The sequence below is a fragment of the Daldinia caldariorum genome, assembly GCF_022478825.1.
Source record: "Daldinia caldariorum strain CBS 122874 unplaced genomic scaffold F4812scaffold_3, whole genome shotgun sequence".
Lineage (NCBI taxonomy): Eukaryota > Fungi > Ascomycota > Sordariomycetes > Xylariales > Hypoxylaceae > Daldinia > Daldinia caldariorum.
This window is the reverse complement of record NW_025953039.1, coordinates 1,207,521-1,224,942: the sequence shown is the minus strand read 5'-3', so window position 1 is coordinate 1,224,942 and position 17,422 is coordinate 1,207,521. Positions and strand designations below refer to the sequence as shown.

General features: G+C 48.3%; 6 protein-coding genes across 6 annotated transcripts; 1 reads left to right on the top strand and 5 right to left on the bottom strand.

The window, feature by feature from the left end:
* Nucleotides 1-814: 814 nt before the first annotated feature.
* F4812DRAFT_270886 (uncharacterized protein) lies at nucleotides 815-3,360 on the bottom strand. Its single transcript, XM_047930906.1, has 2 exons — nucleotides 2,213-3,360; nucleotides 815-2,117 (listed from the first exon to the last, which is right to left on the bottom strand). Exons 1-2 carry the CDS (start codon nucleotides 2,630-2,632, stop codon nucleotides 1,563-1,565), a joined length of 975 nt encoding a protein of 324 aa, XP_047792896.1. The 5' UTR covers nucleotides 2,633-3,360; the 3' UTR covers nucleotides 815-1,562.
* Nucleotides 3,361-4,089: 729 nt separating this feature from the next.
* On the bottom strand, nucleotides 4,090-6,821 carry F4812DRAFT_456590 (origin recognition complex subunit 4 C-terminus-domain-containing protein; the record flags this gene model as incomplete). Its single annotated transcript, XM_047937014.1, has 4 exons — nucleotides 4,090-4,665; nucleotides 4,723-5,154; nucleotides 5,217-5,378; nucleotides 5,439-6,821. 4 exons carry the CDS (start codon nucleotides 6,819-6,821, stop codon nucleotides 4,090-4,092), a joined length of 2,553 nt encoding a protein of 850 aa, XP_047792895.1.
* A 716-nt stretch (nucleotides 6,822-7,537) lies between these two features.
* F4812DRAFT_418221 (cytochrome P450) lies at nucleotides 7,538-9,918 on the bottom strand. Its single transcript, XM_047933231.1, has 6 exons — nucleotides 9,546-9,918; nucleotides 8,986-9,463; nucleotides 8,868-8,936; nucleotides 8,136-8,803; nucleotides 7,975-8,007; nucleotides 7,538-7,907 (listed from the first exon to the last, which is right to left on the bottom strand). Exons 1-6 carry the CDS (start codon nucleotides 9,703-9,705, stop codon nucleotides 7,744-7,746), a joined length of 1,572 nt encoding a protein of 523 aa, XP_047792894.1. The 5' UTR covers nucleotides 9,706-9,918; the 3' UTR covers nucleotides 7,538-7,743.
* Nucleotides 9,919-9,929: 11 nt separating this feature from the next.
* On the bottom strand, nucleotides 9,930-11,539 carry F4812DRAFT_270832 (uncharacterized protein). The gene is made up of 2 exons (XM_047930905.1): nucleotides 11,200-11,539; nucleotides 9,930-11,129 (listed from the first exon to the last, which is right to left on the bottom strand). Exons 1-2 carry the CDS (start codon nucleotides 11,244-11,246, stop codon nucleotides 10,154-10,156), a joined length of 1,023 nt encoding a protein of 340 aa, XP_047792893.1. The 5' UTR covers nucleotides 11,247-11,539; the 3' UTR covers nucleotides 9,930-10,153.
* Nucleotides 11,540-12,352: 813 nt separating this feature from the next.
* On the bottom strand, nucleotides 12,353-15,524 carry F4812DRAFT_418214 (uncharacterized protein). Its single transcript, XM_047933230.1, has 5 exons — nucleotides 15,215-15,524; nucleotides 15,009-15,127; nucleotides 14,230-14,934; nucleotides 13,087-14,153; nucleotides 12,353-13,032 (listed from the first exon to the last, which is right to left on the bottom strand). Exons 1-5 carry the CDS (start codon nucleotides 15,277-15,279, stop codon nucleotides 12,649-12,651), a joined length of 2,340 nt encoding a protein of 779 aa, XP_047792892.1. The 5' UTR covers nucleotides 15,280-15,524; the 3' UTR covers nucleotides 12,353-12,648.
* Nucleotides 15,525-16,066: 542 nt separating this feature from the next.
* F4812DRAFT_270775 (histidinol-phosphatase) lies at nucleotides 16,067-17,376 on the top strand. The gene is made up of 2 exons (XM_047930903.1): nucleotides 16,067-16,423; nucleotides 16,487-17,376. Exons 1-2 carry the CDS (start codon nucleotides 16,262-16,264, stop codon nucleotides 17,261-17,263), a joined length of 939 nt encoding a protein of 312 aa, XP_047792891.1. The 5' UTR covers nucleotides 16,067-16,261; the 3' UTR covers nucleotides 17,264-17,376.
* Nucleotides 17,377-17,422: the final 46 nt, after the last annotated feature.

Below are 17,422 nucleotides of genomic sequence, written 5' to 3'. Positions count from 1 at the left end.
TCATCGAACCGACATCAGTCCATTCACATAAATTCCGCACTTTTGAAGACTTGGGATAGTTAGAAGTCCTTAAAGGAATTAGGACGTAACACTATGTAGTAGATCTCTTTTGCCCCTCGGTTGTGTTAGCTTCTATGTACGATATAACTAAGTTTTTTATCACCAACTATCACGTTTAGTTAGATTAGCGAGGAGGTTCGTATATACGAACCGATGTAGATGGGTTTTGATTGCTCTGATAACAAATCAGACGAGTATAGTCCGTCGTCTTCAGTTCGTCCGCTTGCCCGGTGTAGACATTCGTAAGCTATTGTACTCCCTTCCTAGCTCTGAGAGAGAAATGAAGCTTGTGTAATCGAAGGCTATGGGACATAGGAGTAGTTTATAGTGTGGTTGAGATCTGGATTCGTATCTATTGTATATAGTCTCGAAAGGAAGCAAATGGTCAACTTGATGTATACCTAATAATTATGAGATAAGAGCTTCTGTCAAGAACTCGACGTATTACTACATTAGGTACCCTATGAAGGGCTCCATCACAGTAACCCTCGGACAGGTATTCTACGAGCCAGAGTATGGATATGACAGGGCATTATCCTCGCAGTTTTATACCTGAGAATGACTACACTACTGACTCCGTTTGGGGATATAGTATAGGTTAGGTACCCAGGTAGTCAATAGCGTCCTGAACAGTGTCATGCGCACTTAAGGGAGACCGCCAGAATAACTTTCCCTATATAGCCTCAATGCAGTTCTCCGGACTAATGGGTACCGATCATTCCTCGCTATTTACTACCCAACTCCCCAGGTGCCGGGCGCCTATCTAGATTCTAGTCTCTAACAGGTTTCCAATGTGTCTTAGTGGTAAAGCAAGGGAGTGTTGACGAAAATAGGAGGAAACCGGTCATAATCCACTCGCCAGGCTAGCTGACAAGGAGCGTGATACATACGTATCTGCGAGCCATGACAAACAAACCGGCTGACTGTTTAGACTCGCATGATATATCTCGTGGTAAGATAGTGCCCCTGTCTGCTCCTGCGATGACACGGTGGGATAGAGAGGTAGATAGATAGAAGGATTGAGGTCACGAGCCTTCGAGCTGTAGTAGCCATTCTCTCATGCCCACGAAGTGAGACAAAAGTACTGGTTATGGAACGTTACTTTTATGTATGGCTAAATAGATCTAGTTGCACACTGAACCAGACAGGCGTATTGAATCAAACTGAGGCAGTTATGTGAAATCCCTAATATTGAAGACTACAGCCTCAGGGGTATAAACTCTTCTTCCTTCTTCTCACTCATCCCATCCCATCCCATCTCACCTCACCTCACCTCACTTCACTCCATCTCACCCTATATCAGACTACCTAATGCTAGACTTTGCTCCCACCTGCCAGCCCATTATTGCCTTAGGCAAACACGACGAGAAAAAAAAAGGGAAAAATATTTCCCAGATACGAATATACCAGACCGAAAACGCCAATGCATACATGCGGCTTGAAAGCACTTCTTAAGTTTTAGGTTGGGTTGGTTGGTTGGTTGTCAGTTTATATATCCCCCCTTACTCCAACTCCGCCGGAAACCCGCTATTCCCTGCCCCCGGCGCGGCTTGATGATGATGACGAGAGACCGAGCCCTGGGGGTGCTGCTGCTGCTGATAGTACTGTCCGCTGGACGACCGGCTCTTGTTCACGCGCAGCGGCTCGGGTGCGTAGCTGTTACTATTTCTATTGTTATGGCTATGGCTATGGCTGCTGTTGCTCCCCACGCTATGCGACGGGGCATGTCCGTACGGCGCCGGGTGGCTTCCCGGCGGTGGGGTGAACGAGGTAGATCCGGGCCTTGATGACTGCTGTTGCTGTTGCTGTTGTTGATGTTGTTGGTTTTGTTGCTGCGGGTGATGATACGGCGCCGTGGGCTGTAAATCCTGAGGGGCAGGATATCCCGTAGCAGACGCCGCCGAGAGGCTTGAATCCACGCGCTGGGGTCCCGCGGCGCTCTGGCGGTGCGTCGCGGCAGCGCTAGCGACCAGCCTATCGACTAGGACGCCGTGGGCTTTCTTCAGCGTCCTCTTGATGAAGGACGACATGACGAAGTTGCATCTCAGCTCGACGTCCTTCCAAAGCATAGATTAGTTAGATGTACCCACCCCTAGATTACTGGGTTAAGCGTTTAAGATAGGGGAAGGGGGGCAATAGCTTCAAAACTCACTTCTCTCAGGTAAAGCCCCTGCCTCGGCGCGCCGATGCCTAGCTCCACGGGCTCTGGGGGTTCGCCGGGCAGGGTGCCGCCGAGGCTCCAGCGCTCGCGGATATCGGTGCCCATGGGGGCGTACACGTGGGTCTGGATGCCGTCGGGCAGGTCGTGGAAGGCGGCGGTGTACGTGACGTCCCCGGAGACGACGCCTCCCGGCAGGTAGGAGATCTTGTCGGTGAGGCTCCACCAGGCGCAACCGCGCTCCTCGTCCGGGGCGTGCGCGGGCGGGTCGATCGGGTGCCGCTCGATGACCAGCGGGTTCAGGTCGATCATCTCCACGTGGTTGTGCAGGAACGCCACCACGACCTCGCGCGACTTGATCCCCGCCGGCAGCGGCGATATCGTCGTGAACGTGCTGCGTTTCGACATGGCCATTGTGGTGGCGGCGCGTCACACACACGCACACACACACACACACACCAATACACGTACTCGCGGTGTCTTTCTCTTTTTCTTCTTCTCTCTCTCCCTTCGCTCGCTCGCTCGCTAGCTGATCTGGAAGAAAAAAAACAAAAAAAGGGAAAATAGATGAGTAGGTAGTTGAAGGGATTTGGTAATAACCCACTCGAATACCTAGGTACCACTAACAAAGTGCTGGCTGGGGGATTAGAGGGAAGGATGCGCCAAGATATGGAGAGGGATGGAAATACACCAATGAAAAAGCCGGCTCGCGCGGTCTGGGAGCAAAACCCCTTGAACAACTGACTCCCTGAGGCGGAGAACGACGTTTGCTTGTAATAGGCTGGCGAGAAAACAGGATCACGCGTGAGCTTTAGTTTAGCTGTTTAGGTAGTTCAGATAAAAAAAAAAAGGGGAGAGTATATGCGAGATCGAAACTAGAACGGAACAGAGCGAATTCGCAAGTTACATGTAGTTGGTTGGTTAGGTAGCTGTTAATAGCAAGCTGACTAGCCCGGCGACGACAGTGTTGGTTGTGATTAATCTAGGAGAAGAATGAAGAAGAGAAAGGTAAATGAATAATAACAGTGATGAAGTTGGTATTATTTGGTATATTTCAACATCCCCATCTAAAGTCGAAATGGTTCAAAAAGCCCTATAATAATAGTAAGAAAAAGAACGCACTGCATAGGTAGGAGGTATGTAGCAAAAAAACCAAAAAACTGTTTCATTGCACAAGAAGCTGAACTGAACTTCTAACAACAACTTGTTCAAGGTCGAAATAAAGACGAAACAGGGATTGCAGTTCGACCGATTGATTGGTCCTGTCCTATTCACTAGCTGATCAACAGGGTTGCATGAGTCGTTGGCGTTTCCTGTACATGGTAGCCTCTCCTTGCATTAGTTACCTCATATCATGAGGCTGTGGCCGAAAAATAAATAAATAAAAACAAAACAAAACAAAATAAAATAAAAGTCGAGCTTTGAGGCTTATCACATACCTAGGAGGTAGGTATACTGCCACCTACCTGTACCCAATGTATTACTTTTTATTTGGTACCTATATGTAGGCACTTAAGGTAGCCCTGTCACTGCCTCTCGCTACTCGCGTCCTAAAAATAGAACGGGTTTATGGACTTCCATCGCCAAAAGGTCTCCCGGTTGGTTGGTTCGTACAACTCTCCATCCTAAACAAGCCCAAATAGGTATGTTAGGCTATGTAATGGAACAACTCCTTTCTTTGTTTTACCAGTGTTGCAAAGACCAGCACAACAGTCGGTGTAAATGTACCTAGACCTAATGTATTTATATTTATATCCTGTCACCTAGTTCGCCGCGGTCTTCGCCCCCGATAGGCTAAGCGTTAATTCCAGATCCTGACGCCTCCCGTGCCATCTAATATGTACTGGGTTTTATAATAGCTTCATAGTGTTTTATATCTGGGTGCACCATCGGGAAAGGAATCCTGGCAGCTCGCACGCCGTAGGAATTTCGTCCAGTGCGACGTCGAGCTTCCACATCTTGCCCTCCAGACCGCCATGCGCAGCGTTACTCCGGCCGCCTATGCCGGCTGGGATTAGTATACCAAGTGACACTAGCCGCTCCCAGGCCACCGCGGCGACACCTCGACCCCACGTCCTCGCGCCTGCCCCCAAGGCCAGCATGCCGGATGAAGCTGACTGCACCCGTTGCTTGCCCATCTGCGAACTATACTCGTCATATGCCATGGCAAAATTAACCGTGTCGGTATGAGCAACGATATCGAGACGCGCCGCCGAGATGAGCAGTGCCAACTCAAGATCCGATAGTGTTGCTAAAAGATGAAGTTTCGATTCTGAAGGCGCTAGCGAAACACACATCGACGAAGACGAAGGTATTGCCAGATCCAGTGAGGAAGTCGAAACCATTGAGAGTGGTAAGATGCATGAAGTAAGAAATGCCGGTACGGATTTCGTTGTATAGTAGTGATACTCCAGGTGATCCTCGAAACTCGGCTTCTTACGTAGAGTCTAAAAAAGTATCAGCAGAGCTCATTTGCAAGCAAAAATGGACTAGTAACGCCTTACCTCGATTTTCTTGTCCCAATAATCACGGAACTCGTATAGTCCTTCCAGACCAATGTCGAACCCTTCGCGCTCAAGATCCTCCTCATCTACAGATAGACCTTGTCTACAGACGTCCCAGTAGGCCTGTAAGGTCTTCGGAAGAGACATGTAGACATATCGGTGGCTAAATCGACTCTTCACCCTCTTCTCCAAACTCTCTACCACATCTATTCTGGTAGTTAACCCCAACACTGCAATCGGGGCCTTCCTCGCCTGGGCAATATCAAATAAGTTGTATAACAGGGTTTGGCGCGCGTGTGTTGCAAACAGATCAAACTCATCAATGATGAAGACAACAGATTTAGATGTTACGCCGTCCTCGGCTCCCATGATTTCCGCAGGATGAGATAGGAGAGCCAACAGCGAAGCCATTGTATCGGCGTAGTTGCTCGTCTAGGTAGAACTAAGAGTTAGCTTATGCACAGATTAAGATATGCGAGGCTTTTTAATAATACCTTATTTATCAGGTCATCTTCAAGGTTCATTTCCTTGCCGAGTTGGCGCCATATCTCTTTAAGAGCTAGCTTATCATCGGTGTGAATGAAGCCGTTTAGGCGAACTACATGGAATGCTTCCTGGTGTTCGGCTCTTAGATTTGAGATGATTTCTTCCATCAACTAGTGACTTGATTAGCAACCCTTTAGCTAGCGCTCCAGGTAAAGTTGGGGAAAGCATACAGTTGTCTTGCCGGACCCCCTCGCACCGATGACCATCATCGAATTGCCTTCACCGGCTAAGACCGTCTGTTCTACTAACTGGAAAGCCTTGTCATAAGCTTCGCTCTGACCACAAAGCTTGAGGAAGCGGTTTCCTGAACAGCGATCCAGCAACACACGCTGCATATGTCGCAGATGTTGCTCGAAATTGGGAATACTGGGAACTTGAGACACGTTTGTCACGCGTTTCTGCTTCTTTGGTGCCGCTTTCGCACCCGTCAGAACATCGTCCTGGGAGCAATCCCTACAGATCCAGTCGCCTTCCGGAATAACAGGGACGTCATAGCACTTTTGGTGCACAGCCATGTCACAGTTCTCGCAGAATATGATCTCATTTGGCGGCTCCGAGTCCGGCTTGGAACATATGGCGCATACCTCGTCGTCCTCACTATCTTGTACATCGCTTACTTCTTTCTCAGGCGATGGTTTACCAGTGACAACTTTCGTGACCTTTTCTTGGGCCTTCGTTTCTTGAGCCTTCGGCTTCGTGGGTTTCGACTGGATATCCTCGAAGAAAATCTCGTTTTCCTTCCCGCTCTCTCCGTCGTGGAACGCGACATTCTTGCGCGGCCGACCGATCTTTTTCTTTCGAGGAGACAGTATCGACTTTATAGGCGGTAGCTTAGCGGGCGACGCATTCGCATTGTGTCTTGGGAGCTGAATCTGAGTTAACTCCGTGCTAGGAACAGGCGCATCGGCTATCTTCTGAGTCCTCAGGGTCCTCCCTTTTCTTTTTGGCGTATCTGCCTGTGTAGTCTCATCTTGGACCGGGACAACTGGCTTCTTTTTCCGCGACTCCAATAAGCGCGTACTGACACTCTTCTTTTTTGAAGCAATTGGTGTCCTTACAACACTTTTCTTCACCGGCGATAAAGCCTGAATCTCATCAGGACTCTCATCTACTTGCCCCCCAGCACCGCTAGCCTCTTCATCCGAATCGGGTACATCATAGACGTTACTGGGAGGACGCAGGCTCTTATTTGGGGGTCTAAGGCCAAGCTTCTTATGCTTTATGGGAAGGTTCTCTAGCTTTTTGGTAGCTTCGTCATCATGGTTTGGAGATTCGGGTACTTCATAGGAGGGATTGGTAGTTGGTTTTATCGGGTTGGCGCGAGTGTTACCATTCGCGTTCCCCTTTCGGAGCAGGCCGAGAGCGCCGCCAATGGCAGAGGTAATAGCAGAGAAACCTTTCGGGGTAGAGGGCGAGGCGTTTGCAAGACTGTCGATACGGCGCCTCTTGACGGAGGCGTTTACGCTAGGTTTGACGGCGGGTGACAAGTCTAGTTCATCTTCAAGACGACTTCGCTTCCGTCGGCCAGAGGTGGGAGTTTGAGCAGTCGCCATAGTGCAATTGGGAGCGCATATATGACGAAAGCGTAAATTAGATATTAGCTACAAGGGAATTTGGCCATGTTAAGGGTGTACGACTTTGGTAAGCTGTACTTTAAATAACTGATATTATATATGAAGATGATGGTCATGGCTTAATTCCGGTTTATAGGATGCTCCAGATAAAAATGGAGACCCTACCTAGGAGGCCAGGGAGGTAAGCAAATAAAGTGCCTAAGACCCAGTAAAACGCGACGCGCCCGTTTCAATTTACGCGCTCCAGGGGCCTCAGGTACGTACGGATGACCCTTGCAAAAGTTTTGCCCATAGGGAACCCCCTGTCAGCCCCGATACGCACTGGCCAGGATTGACAACAAGTGGTAGCTTAAAAGTACTATGTACTCCAATATACCTTTTATATTTACAACGTAATTACTAAATATATAAAATATTTTAAAATATTGTAATTGAGCTTTCATATTTACTAATAAAAGAATTATTTAAATTATTTTTAAGATATTTTTCTTTAAGACTTTGGTTAAGAATTTAAATAGAAAATGAATTAGACTTTGAGATGTACAAGAAAATCATGTGCCATCAAGTGGCAGACCAAGCTAACCAGCTGTTGACAGCTTGACAAGGATCTCCCTATGGACAAAACTTTTGCAAGGGTCAACCGTACTTACTAGTAAATAAATACTTCGATAGGTACCAGGAAGCCGACTTAACCCAGACAAACACCCTCCTTATCTTATCTCATAATATTAATATATTTCCTAAATTCATAAACTCACATGCTCTCATCATTTCCCGAGAGCATATAATATATACATACATACGATAAGAGTATCTTCTTACAACCCCTTAAGGAGCGGAGTATGCTATCAACTTATACTCAACATACAACATAATAGGTACTCAGCATGAATAATTCTTCCTAAACAGTGAATGGCTCTGGGTTTCCCGCCGTCTTTGCGCCCTCTTCGTATAAGCCAATCTTTACACCTTTGTTTGGCTTCCCAACGATCTCCGTTTCGATCTGCTGTGCGTACCAATTCCCGCGGTACTCGATGCGTTCGTACTTCTGAAGGATTCGTACCACTGGAGTCGGTCAATTAGCATCTCCTTTTTTTTCTTTCTTCATTCGTCTAGATTAGGTAATACTTACTGCAGTACGCCATCTCAGTAATGGCAAAATTCTCTATAACAGCAAGTTAGTATATGAATATGTCTGATCGTGAATTATGCTTCGGGAATAAGAACTCCTCGGCCAGGTGATTCTGACCCCTGAGGAGTTAAAGGTGGGGGGCACAATTCGGTGCTACTTACGTCCTACGCAGATACGTGGACCACCGTTGAAAGGCAAATATTGCCACGGCCTCGGCGTCCAGTCCTCCCATCTCTCAGGAGAGAATATGGCAGGATCTTCGAATTTATCCGACGTTGGAGGGTATAGATCCTTTCGGCGGTGCATCGAGAGGGAGCTATAAACTACGACGTCGCCTTTCACCACTGCAATAGGCGGATTTCCCAGCGTACCCGGGAGCGTCGTATCTACCAACGCAGAGCGTATGTTGAAAGGCACAGCAGGATACAATCGCAAGGTCTCGTTTATAGTGTGTCGTAGGTACGACATGTTCTTGAGATCCTCGTATGTAGGAGTTTGCGATCGACCGACTGCGCTGAGGATTTCGTTACGAAGCCTGCTGTACTTCTTGGGGTAGTGGGATAGTTCGTAGAATGCCCATGACAGTGTGGCAGCCGTTGTGTCGCGCCCGGCTAGGAGCACGGCGATGATCTGGTCGCGAAGTACCTTGCGGTCACGGGTATAGCGCGCAATGCTATGCAGGAAAGTAAAGTGTTTATCGGAGTTCGACAGCTTTTCCAGCTCTTCCTGCGGCAACGCCATCGCTTGCTCGATATAGGGCATGATGAATTTCTCTATCTTCTTGATCCCTTCGTTATAGGCCCGGCGGGAAATCAGGGATTTGAATGGTCTAGCAACGCGTCAGCAGGGTGATGGGCGATGGCCATAGGCGCGAGGTATATATTGGCTCTTACCCAACTGTCGTAAGCATCATCTGTATCCTTTGCACGTCGTTAAACGCTTCTACGAAATCGCCCTTGGGACTAAGCCAAGTTAGTACAAGGAAACGTTCAGCGAGAGGGGTTTACATGCTTGCGCAAACTATCAACACTCGCTCCGAGGAGGAAGTCTGTGGTTACGTCGAGGGTCATTCGATAAAAGAAATCCATAATATCCACCGTCTGCCCAGATGTAGGAAGCGCGTCAAGGAGTACGGATACCCATCTCTCGAACGTCGCTAAGTCGCTAACCCTGTCCTTGATGAACATCGGCCTGATCATGCTGCGGCTATCATGCCAGAGCTGGCCGTCTGTTGTGAAAATGGAATCACCAAGGAATGGCTTCCATAGGTCATGGAACTCTTCCCCCTTTCCGAAGTCAGAGAATTGGGTTGTGAGTACTGCCTTGATATGCTCTGGGTCCCTAGTGATAATATTTCTCTCTCGCGGCAAGAATCGGACCTCGACGCAGTTCGGACTCTCCGGAGTTGCCGCGTCGAAATAGCTATTGAAATGCTTGAGGAGTTGATGGTTCTTTTGCGCTTTGGCCGCAGCGTAGAACCACTTCGCCGCTTTATACGCGCGTCAGGGAAGTGGCCATAAAATTGAAGATGGGGCCGTCTTCTTCTCGCAGCTCTCCGAAACTTGGCTTACCTGAGATAGGATTGTTCGCAAGAGTAGGGGCGTGTGTGCCGCCTACCTTTCTGATTTTGATTTCATGTCTTGTCCATTGGACAACATAGTAGATTGAGGTGAGGACCAGTGATAATACACTGGCCACCGCAATGTGAGTGAAAGACACGTCCGTCAGCATTATGACCTGATGTTACCAAGAGCTCCTAGTAAATCATTCAACCGTGGGATTATAAATGCGAATAAAGAAGACAAAGTTCATCTATTAGCGTTTACGAACCTCGGCATGTCAGGTTTTTCGGTCGATACCAAGACTAAACTCCGAAATCAATTGACCCCTTCTTAGGAAGATCCCTGGTTAACAGTTGACAATTACGAACGCCATGCAACCCAAGTGTGTACTATGCAGCTATGCTGGAAACCCCTCAATTGATCCTGTCCCAATACGATACATATATGCAGCATAGACTGCAACTAATGCAAGTGATGCAACTGACTCAAGACTAGACAGGTGCCGAATCAATCCATTGGTGTAGTCTCCGTACTATTCGGGATAAGATTAACTCACTATCTAAGGTAGGTAGATAAATTCCTCCATGTACGATGAGCTAAATCTCCCCTACAGGCCATCAAAAAGTCTCCATCTCATCACCTGCTTCTTCCTTACCAGGCCGGCCAGGCTGTTCCTGGACTTGCTCCGCGGAGCCAACAGTCCACAAATCGCCATATTCTTGCATGGCCTCCCGGTACCGACTATCGACGCACTTCTCACTGTTCCAGTATGGGATGCGCGTATAGACATCGTGACAATTACCCGGAATATCCGGTCGACCCATCGCGCGGGCCCGGCGTCTATTGAGAATCACCACTTTCTCGCACTCCGCCAGCATCTCAGTGCTGTATGGCTGTAGGGTCGGCCATTGGTTGGACCACGTGCGGATGTAGCAGACATAGTACATGTCCGTCCGCATTTTATACAGCCCCTTGTCGCAGAGGTAGTCCGCGGCTTTGCGCATGTTGAAAATGTCGACTTTTTCCAGGACGAAGAACTTCTCTTCTTCCTCCGTGCCGGTCACTTCGGTTCCCTTGATGATGTTCTTCAGCTCCCACATGAACGGCGCGACCGATATCTCCATCTGGCTCGCGGTTGTTACCCAGGCATCGTAAACCGCGTTCGCCATCGCGACGTCCTGCTCTCTGGGCTCCTCGTCCACCAAGCACTTCTCCACTTTCAACACGGGCTCCAAGAACTCTGGTCGGAAGAAGCCAAATGGCTCGACGTGGTTTCTGACGCGGAGGTATACTGCCTTCTGTAGACAGTACCGGAAGAGCGCCAGGTCCTTGTTCCATAGCTCGTGCGTCAGGAGCTCACACAGGTCCCTAGTGATCTCGTCTTCGTCCTCTCCGATACGAAGACCCCAGGTGAACAAATCCGAAGGGCTTCTCTTAAAGATGTGAATCATCATCTTCCAGAACTTTGGAAGATAATGCCGACTGGCTCGGGCCTGGGCCACGGCTTCGTCGGACTCGTCCCAGGTGACGCCAAGTTCTTCGTCCCTGGAATCATCGTTGGCGCTGTATCTGAACGCGTAGTTGAGGCCGCCGCTGTTGAAGTTAGGTTTTAGCGAATACGTACGACGACTGTTATCTATCACGAGTGGTCCTTTCAACTTACCCGAAACGGAAGGGCTGCGCCGGTTGCTGTGGGACTTGGAATGCCATTCTGTCAAGCAGCTAGCTACCTTGTAAAGATACCTAGGTAGGTAGGTGGGTAGGTAGGTAGTAAGAGGTTGAAGTAAGATATAAAAATATTAAGAGATGGGACTATTTTTGCGAAGATATCTTACTGTGGAAAGGTATTGATAAGCTAATGATGGTCTTGTTATGAAGCCAAGTATTCAGAAGCTAGGTTAAGGAGTTTGTTTTCTTGAGAAACTCAAGAAACCTACTGACGGGGGTAGAGGAGGCATATATTTATATAGATTCATTTTCGGAACATTACTCCTGTGCTAGGAGGTTCCTTCCCAACCCATACCTACCTACCTACCTTCCTACCTACTACATCTTTCCGTAGGAAGGAGGTGATGTGCGTATTTGTATAAGCTGCTTGTTTGTTAGGGTGGTGTGTGAAAGGAACCTGAACGTCTGAAGTGGGTCGTGGGCCGTGCTTAAGACTCTCCTAGTCACCCATTTCCAGACTCCTGGGACAGTATGAACTGCCCAGAGGAACAGAGGAGGCGTTGACTTAATATTTCTTTAAATGCGCGTTGTTTTTGACATAAAGTGTTCGTTATTAGGGGGGTGTGCGTTAAGGGGTAAGGCGTAGATGCATTAGATGTGTTGACGCACAGTATTTTTCAACGGACAAAAGCGGGGCAAGCGAAGTTATTTGGGCAGGAGCAGATGGTTGCCGTTGCCGTTGCCGTTGCCTTCCCATAGAGACACAACAACTCATTGAGCAGAACAACGGACATACCTTTATCGGACTTGCAACCTCAAGGAAGGCACGTCTTACGGCGCGCATGATTGTGGCAAATCGAATAATATGGGCAAGATGATAAGCAAGTTCTCCGGAATTACCACTGTGCTCATATCAGCAAGGCTACTACGACGTTTCTTGTACGTTTGCTTGGGGAATGTGTGTTTCTTCTATCCTGTAAAATCCCGACGACAAATACGTGCAGGTAATTTCATGAATAGGTACCTTTGTTTTTACTAAGCTTGAAAGACCATGAGAAACGTCCAGAATAAGGGATGTCTTGGGTATAAGTGAGAAAGGATGAGTTATTACGTAATACTAAGACAACTTGAACTCAAGAGACTTGAAGCAACCCTTCAACTTTCAAGAATAGACTAAGCCCCTATAAACCTTAAGAATATCGTTAATCCTCGGCATGTGATGATGTATGATAGAGAGATATAGTATTTTAGCTTGCGGCCGTTGATTCATCATATTGACTTGGCCATTAGTCGTTGTGCCATAGAGGCACAGATTATATCAACAGGACATACTAACTGCCGTAGGTGCAGAGCATGTCTCTAAAACCAGGTTAGATACCTTAGGTACTAGGTAGCTATACAATAAATGAATGCACTGTCGAGAACACGACTAGCATCCTTCTATTTAGGAAATATCCCAATCATCTCCAGCCTCATAGTCCATGTCATGTTGATCACGGCCATGTCTATTACTGACTTCTCCCTCCTCCAGCCCGACGGTTGCACTGCTACCCCCATTACTACTAGTCTTGTCTCTTATCCCTTGCTCGTCGTCTATGCCGCTAGCCATAGGCGCGTCGCCGTCGCCGTCTCCATCTCCGTCGGTGGCAGTTTTCGTTTCAGACTGTGGTGCAGATGTAGCCCACGTAATCTCGACCTTATCCTCAAGTCCAGGGATGGTGTTATTCGCAGAGACGCCCATCATGAACTGCTCTGCCGTTTTACGATCCTTGAATGTGATGTGTGTTGTAGCTGGATCTGTATGGATTTCCTTAAATTCGCCAATGCCCTGTAATGAATTAGATAGGTATCAATAGTAAATGCGGACATGTTTGCAACTCACAAAAAGGTATTGCCGCAATGCCTCGTCCTTCTCTGAATGTGTGAAGTCAACCCCAGACAGCGCGATTATCTTGGGCCTGTTGTCTAAGGAATACGCTGCATAAGCTGCGTGTCTGGCTTCTACGCCTCCTCTACCTTGGTAGCCATACCCGCCCCTGGTAGCTCTGGTGACATAGCGCCCACGGCCACGGTAGCCTCGGCCACCTCTGCCACCACCTCCAGAATACCATGGCACTTCCTCCTGAGCAGCGTCTGGATCGATTCCTAGGACGTTGGCTTCCTCTTCTAAAGCTGCCAATTGGGCTCGGAGAGCTTCTGTCTGTGAGATAGGCTTTTTCATGGTGTCATCTGTAGTTTCTGAAGATGTATTTTTTCCGGCGAGCTTAGCCTGAAGTTTGCGCTTCTCCTCGAGTTGCCGTGCTCGAAGCTCTTTCTGGCGTTCCTCTAGTTCTTGGCGTTGGCGCTCCAGTTCTTGTCTCTTCTTCAACTTTTCTTCGTGAGCCTTCTGCGCCTCTTCCTGCTTACGCATGAACTCATCCATATCAAATGGTTCGGCAGGGGTACCCTCTTTGGTAAGCGAATCTCCGTCAGTAGCTTCGTTCTTTACCCCATTTCCGGCCTTCCCATTTACTGAAGCCGTCCCGGGCTCAGAATCATTCTTATACCAAAATACCTTCACAAACCGGTTATCAAATATCACCTTTGGTGAGCTCCATGCGGCATGAGCGGCTTCCCAAGTATCGAATTTAACCACCGCCAGGCGATCGGGACCTTGCAATGAAATATCTGTGATGTCACCAAACTGAGAAAAATATTCACGGATTTTCTCCTCGGTAAAATATCCACTGGGAATGTTCTGGATCACGATAGCGGTTTTTGTCTTGTCGTGTACAGGACCGCTTGCCGTATTAGGCGGCCGACCCTTCGACCGTCTTGGCTTATTATGCTCGCGATGGTTCGTAGAGGGCGCCGTGGGGAAGGAGGGTAAGTTTAGGGGTTGGAAGGTTTGTGACTGGTGTTGATTTCCTAGGAGCGACATTGGGAAAACAGGATTGTTTGGATCATATTCTACACCGAGTTAGAGAATGTAAAACAAAATAAGAGGCCAAAGTAATATCGATAGAATGTATAGGTAGGCACTTACCATCGCTTGTTGAAGATGGAAGCGGCGGTAACATTAAAGAATCAGAACCATGCTCGAATTTACAGTTATTACCTCTCGAGCAATAGCCCCGAGTCTCATAGTCTCTGCACTTCTGCCTTCTCCGACGCGGTGGAGGAATAGATCCCGAATAAACTGGTTTAGGAAGGTCAGGCAGCTGTGGAATAGGAATGTCAAGCTGATTCATTCTTTGGATATTTTCCATGAAGCTGTCTAGGTTTATGGGCGGCGGAATACCTTGATCATGGGTAGAAGGGTGGAAAGATGGTGGCAGTGGTAGTCCAGAGCGGCCATTGGATCTAGAGGGCGGCGGGTAAGGACTAGCAAACGCATTTTGGTCTCTAGGCTTATAAGGCTCGTCGAATCTCCCACCACGCTGTAAAAGGCTACCTCCTCTACGAGGTTGCTTGTAAGGTTGGGTTCCCTGGCTCGTTAAAATAATGTCTACGTCGTTATCGTCTCGATCATTATACGCGCGCTTTCGTGAACCGTTCTGAGAGAAGGCTGGAGCGGTAGGGGCTGCATTATAAGATATAGAGGGTTGGTATGAATGTAGTAAGGGGGCGGTCGCCGAAACGGGAGGAGCTGCAAGAACTTGACGGTTGCTTGGAGGCGCAGGAGGAGCTCCTGGTAAATAAGAACGATACTTGACGGCTTGGAAAACATCGTCGGTAAAGGCGACCGCGTCTAGAGAGTACATTAGATATTTCGTCCGAAATATTTTTTATCTAAAGGTATGACGGGACCAAGGATAACCGTACCTTCTCTGAGAAAATCGGGAATTTCTTCCTCAAACATCTTCCGGATGGACTCGGCGTCGCCATCGTGTCGCAAGAGGGCGAGAACGTAATCGGCAAGCACATCTGCATCGGCGTCGGATCTAACAATAACAAAAAGATGAATGTAAGTAACAATGGTACAATGGGAAGTTCAAGGGGAAAAGTTCAGGCGAGGTTGGATAACATACGTATTAGCCAGGCGCCTTATGATCCATGCTCTTAGAAGAGACGCGTCGCTCTCGGGGAACAACATTGTCAATTGGAAGTTGGAAATCTATCTTGACATTGGAGTGTTTTTCCCTTAGGGGGAAAAGAAAAGAAAAAAAAAAAAGGAACGGGAAGTAGTGAAGTTGACAGGTCGTTTGTAATTTGTCAATATTAATTAATGTCAAGCAAAGATTTCGAGGGTGATATCAAATGGTGGGTGATAAATGCGCCGTCAATCATGCAGTTTAAGCAAGCAGTTTAAGCTCTTTAAGACATAAAAATGTACAAGGCTGAAAAGAGATGCGGTTCCGCGGTTCCAGAAAAATTCCACTGATGGTCGCGATGTCATCAGCAGGAGTTAGCCCCGGTCGATACATGGGTACATGGGTACATGGGTACTTGAATGCTTGGCATTTTTAGCAGTTTTCTAGTGGGGTATGATGAGTTAAAGTACCTGGGTTATTTTTATGAGCAACAGGTGTTCGTGCTGCTCTTTTGCTGACCTTATCTATCAAGGTACCTAACCTAAGGTATCTACCTGTAATATACTATAGGTACCTAGGTACCTATATATATTTTTGTGATAAACAGTTTCTCTGTATTTCCTCATTATATAAATCAAAAGTTATGAAAGTTACGAAAACCCTCTAATAATAGGCACTATAAAGCATATTACGTATTATACGAAATTGCATAGCACTGCGTATGAGGTACTTCTAGTAAGTTATACGGAATTAGTATTAGGTACCGTTAGACAAGGAGGCAAGGAGGGAAGTTGATAACCAGGTACTATGTAGGTATCGACCCGGCAGCCCGTTCCTTACCACCGGGATCTGGGGGATAAGATAGGAAACCTTATATATCTCTAGTACCTGAAATCACACCAGGTACCTACCTCCTACAGTACCCCCAATGTAATCCGTGCCTGTAACCTACCTAGGTTACCCGAGGGGTCGAATTAATCTTTAATTATAAAACTCACAAGAGATTTTTTATATCGCAATATCAACATATACCAATACCTAATCATGGCTTTTACCATGCATTCCCACTCGGGCCAGTTCTGCCCCGGCCACGCAAAAGATCAACTTGAAGACATCATCAAGCATGCCATCCATCTCGGCTACACCACCATCGGACTCACAGAGCATATGCCACGGACCGCTCTCGAGGACTTATATCCCGAGGAAGTGAGTTGAACTATTTCTAGTTATTACCTAAGGTACCCAAACATGTAATTAACACCCTCACAGCTCGACGACCCCGAAGGCTCCCTCGCAGAGCTCTTCCCCCGCCACGAGGCTTACCTGCTGGAGGCCCAGCGCCTGCAGACCAAGTACGCTTCTCAGATTCACATCGTCATCGGCTTCGAGGGCGAGTGGCCCCGGCCCGCCTACGCGTCCATTGTTGCGCAGCTCGCCACTCATCCCAGCGTCGATTATTTCGTCGGCAGCCTGCACCACATCGACGGGATACCCATCGACTACGACGCCTCGTACTACGCGCAGGCCGTCGCTTCGGCCGGGGGCACCGAAGAGCTAGCCGCGGAGCGGTACTACGACCAGCAGCACGCCATGCTCACCGCGCTCCGCCCGCGCGTGGTCGGCCACTTCGACCTCGTGCGGCTCCTTTCTTCGGACCCGGGACGCGACATACCGACGTCTTGGCCCGGTGTTTGGGAGAAGGTGCGTCGCAACCTGAAGGTTGTAGCCGAGTACGGCGGGTGGCTAGAGTGCAACAGCAGCGCGCTGCGCAAGGGGCTTGCGGAGCCGTACCCCGCGCGGCCGATTGCCGCGGAGTGGCTAAGACTAGGGGGGAGGTTCACGCTCTCGGACGACAGCCACGGCATTGCACAGGTAGGCACCAACTACGGCCGAGCGCTCGAGTACCTAGCTAGCCTGGGCGTAACCAACGTGTGGACTCTGAGGCGAGACCCTCATCCGGGACTACCTCCTGGAGGTAAAAAGGCCAAATTGGTAGAAGTGGAAGTCCCATTAGAGAGCGTCAGGGCTATGGTAAACAAATGGTGATGTATCGTGGTAAAACCCGGGTAAAAAGGTCTGAGGGGAATCATAAAAATCTTAAAAGGGGTCGCTTCACATTTACGTGGTTTCTAATACGAGCATATCTCTCGGGCAAAAAAGAAAAAAAAATAGAATGTAGGTGAGGTAAGACATAAGTCAACTTTC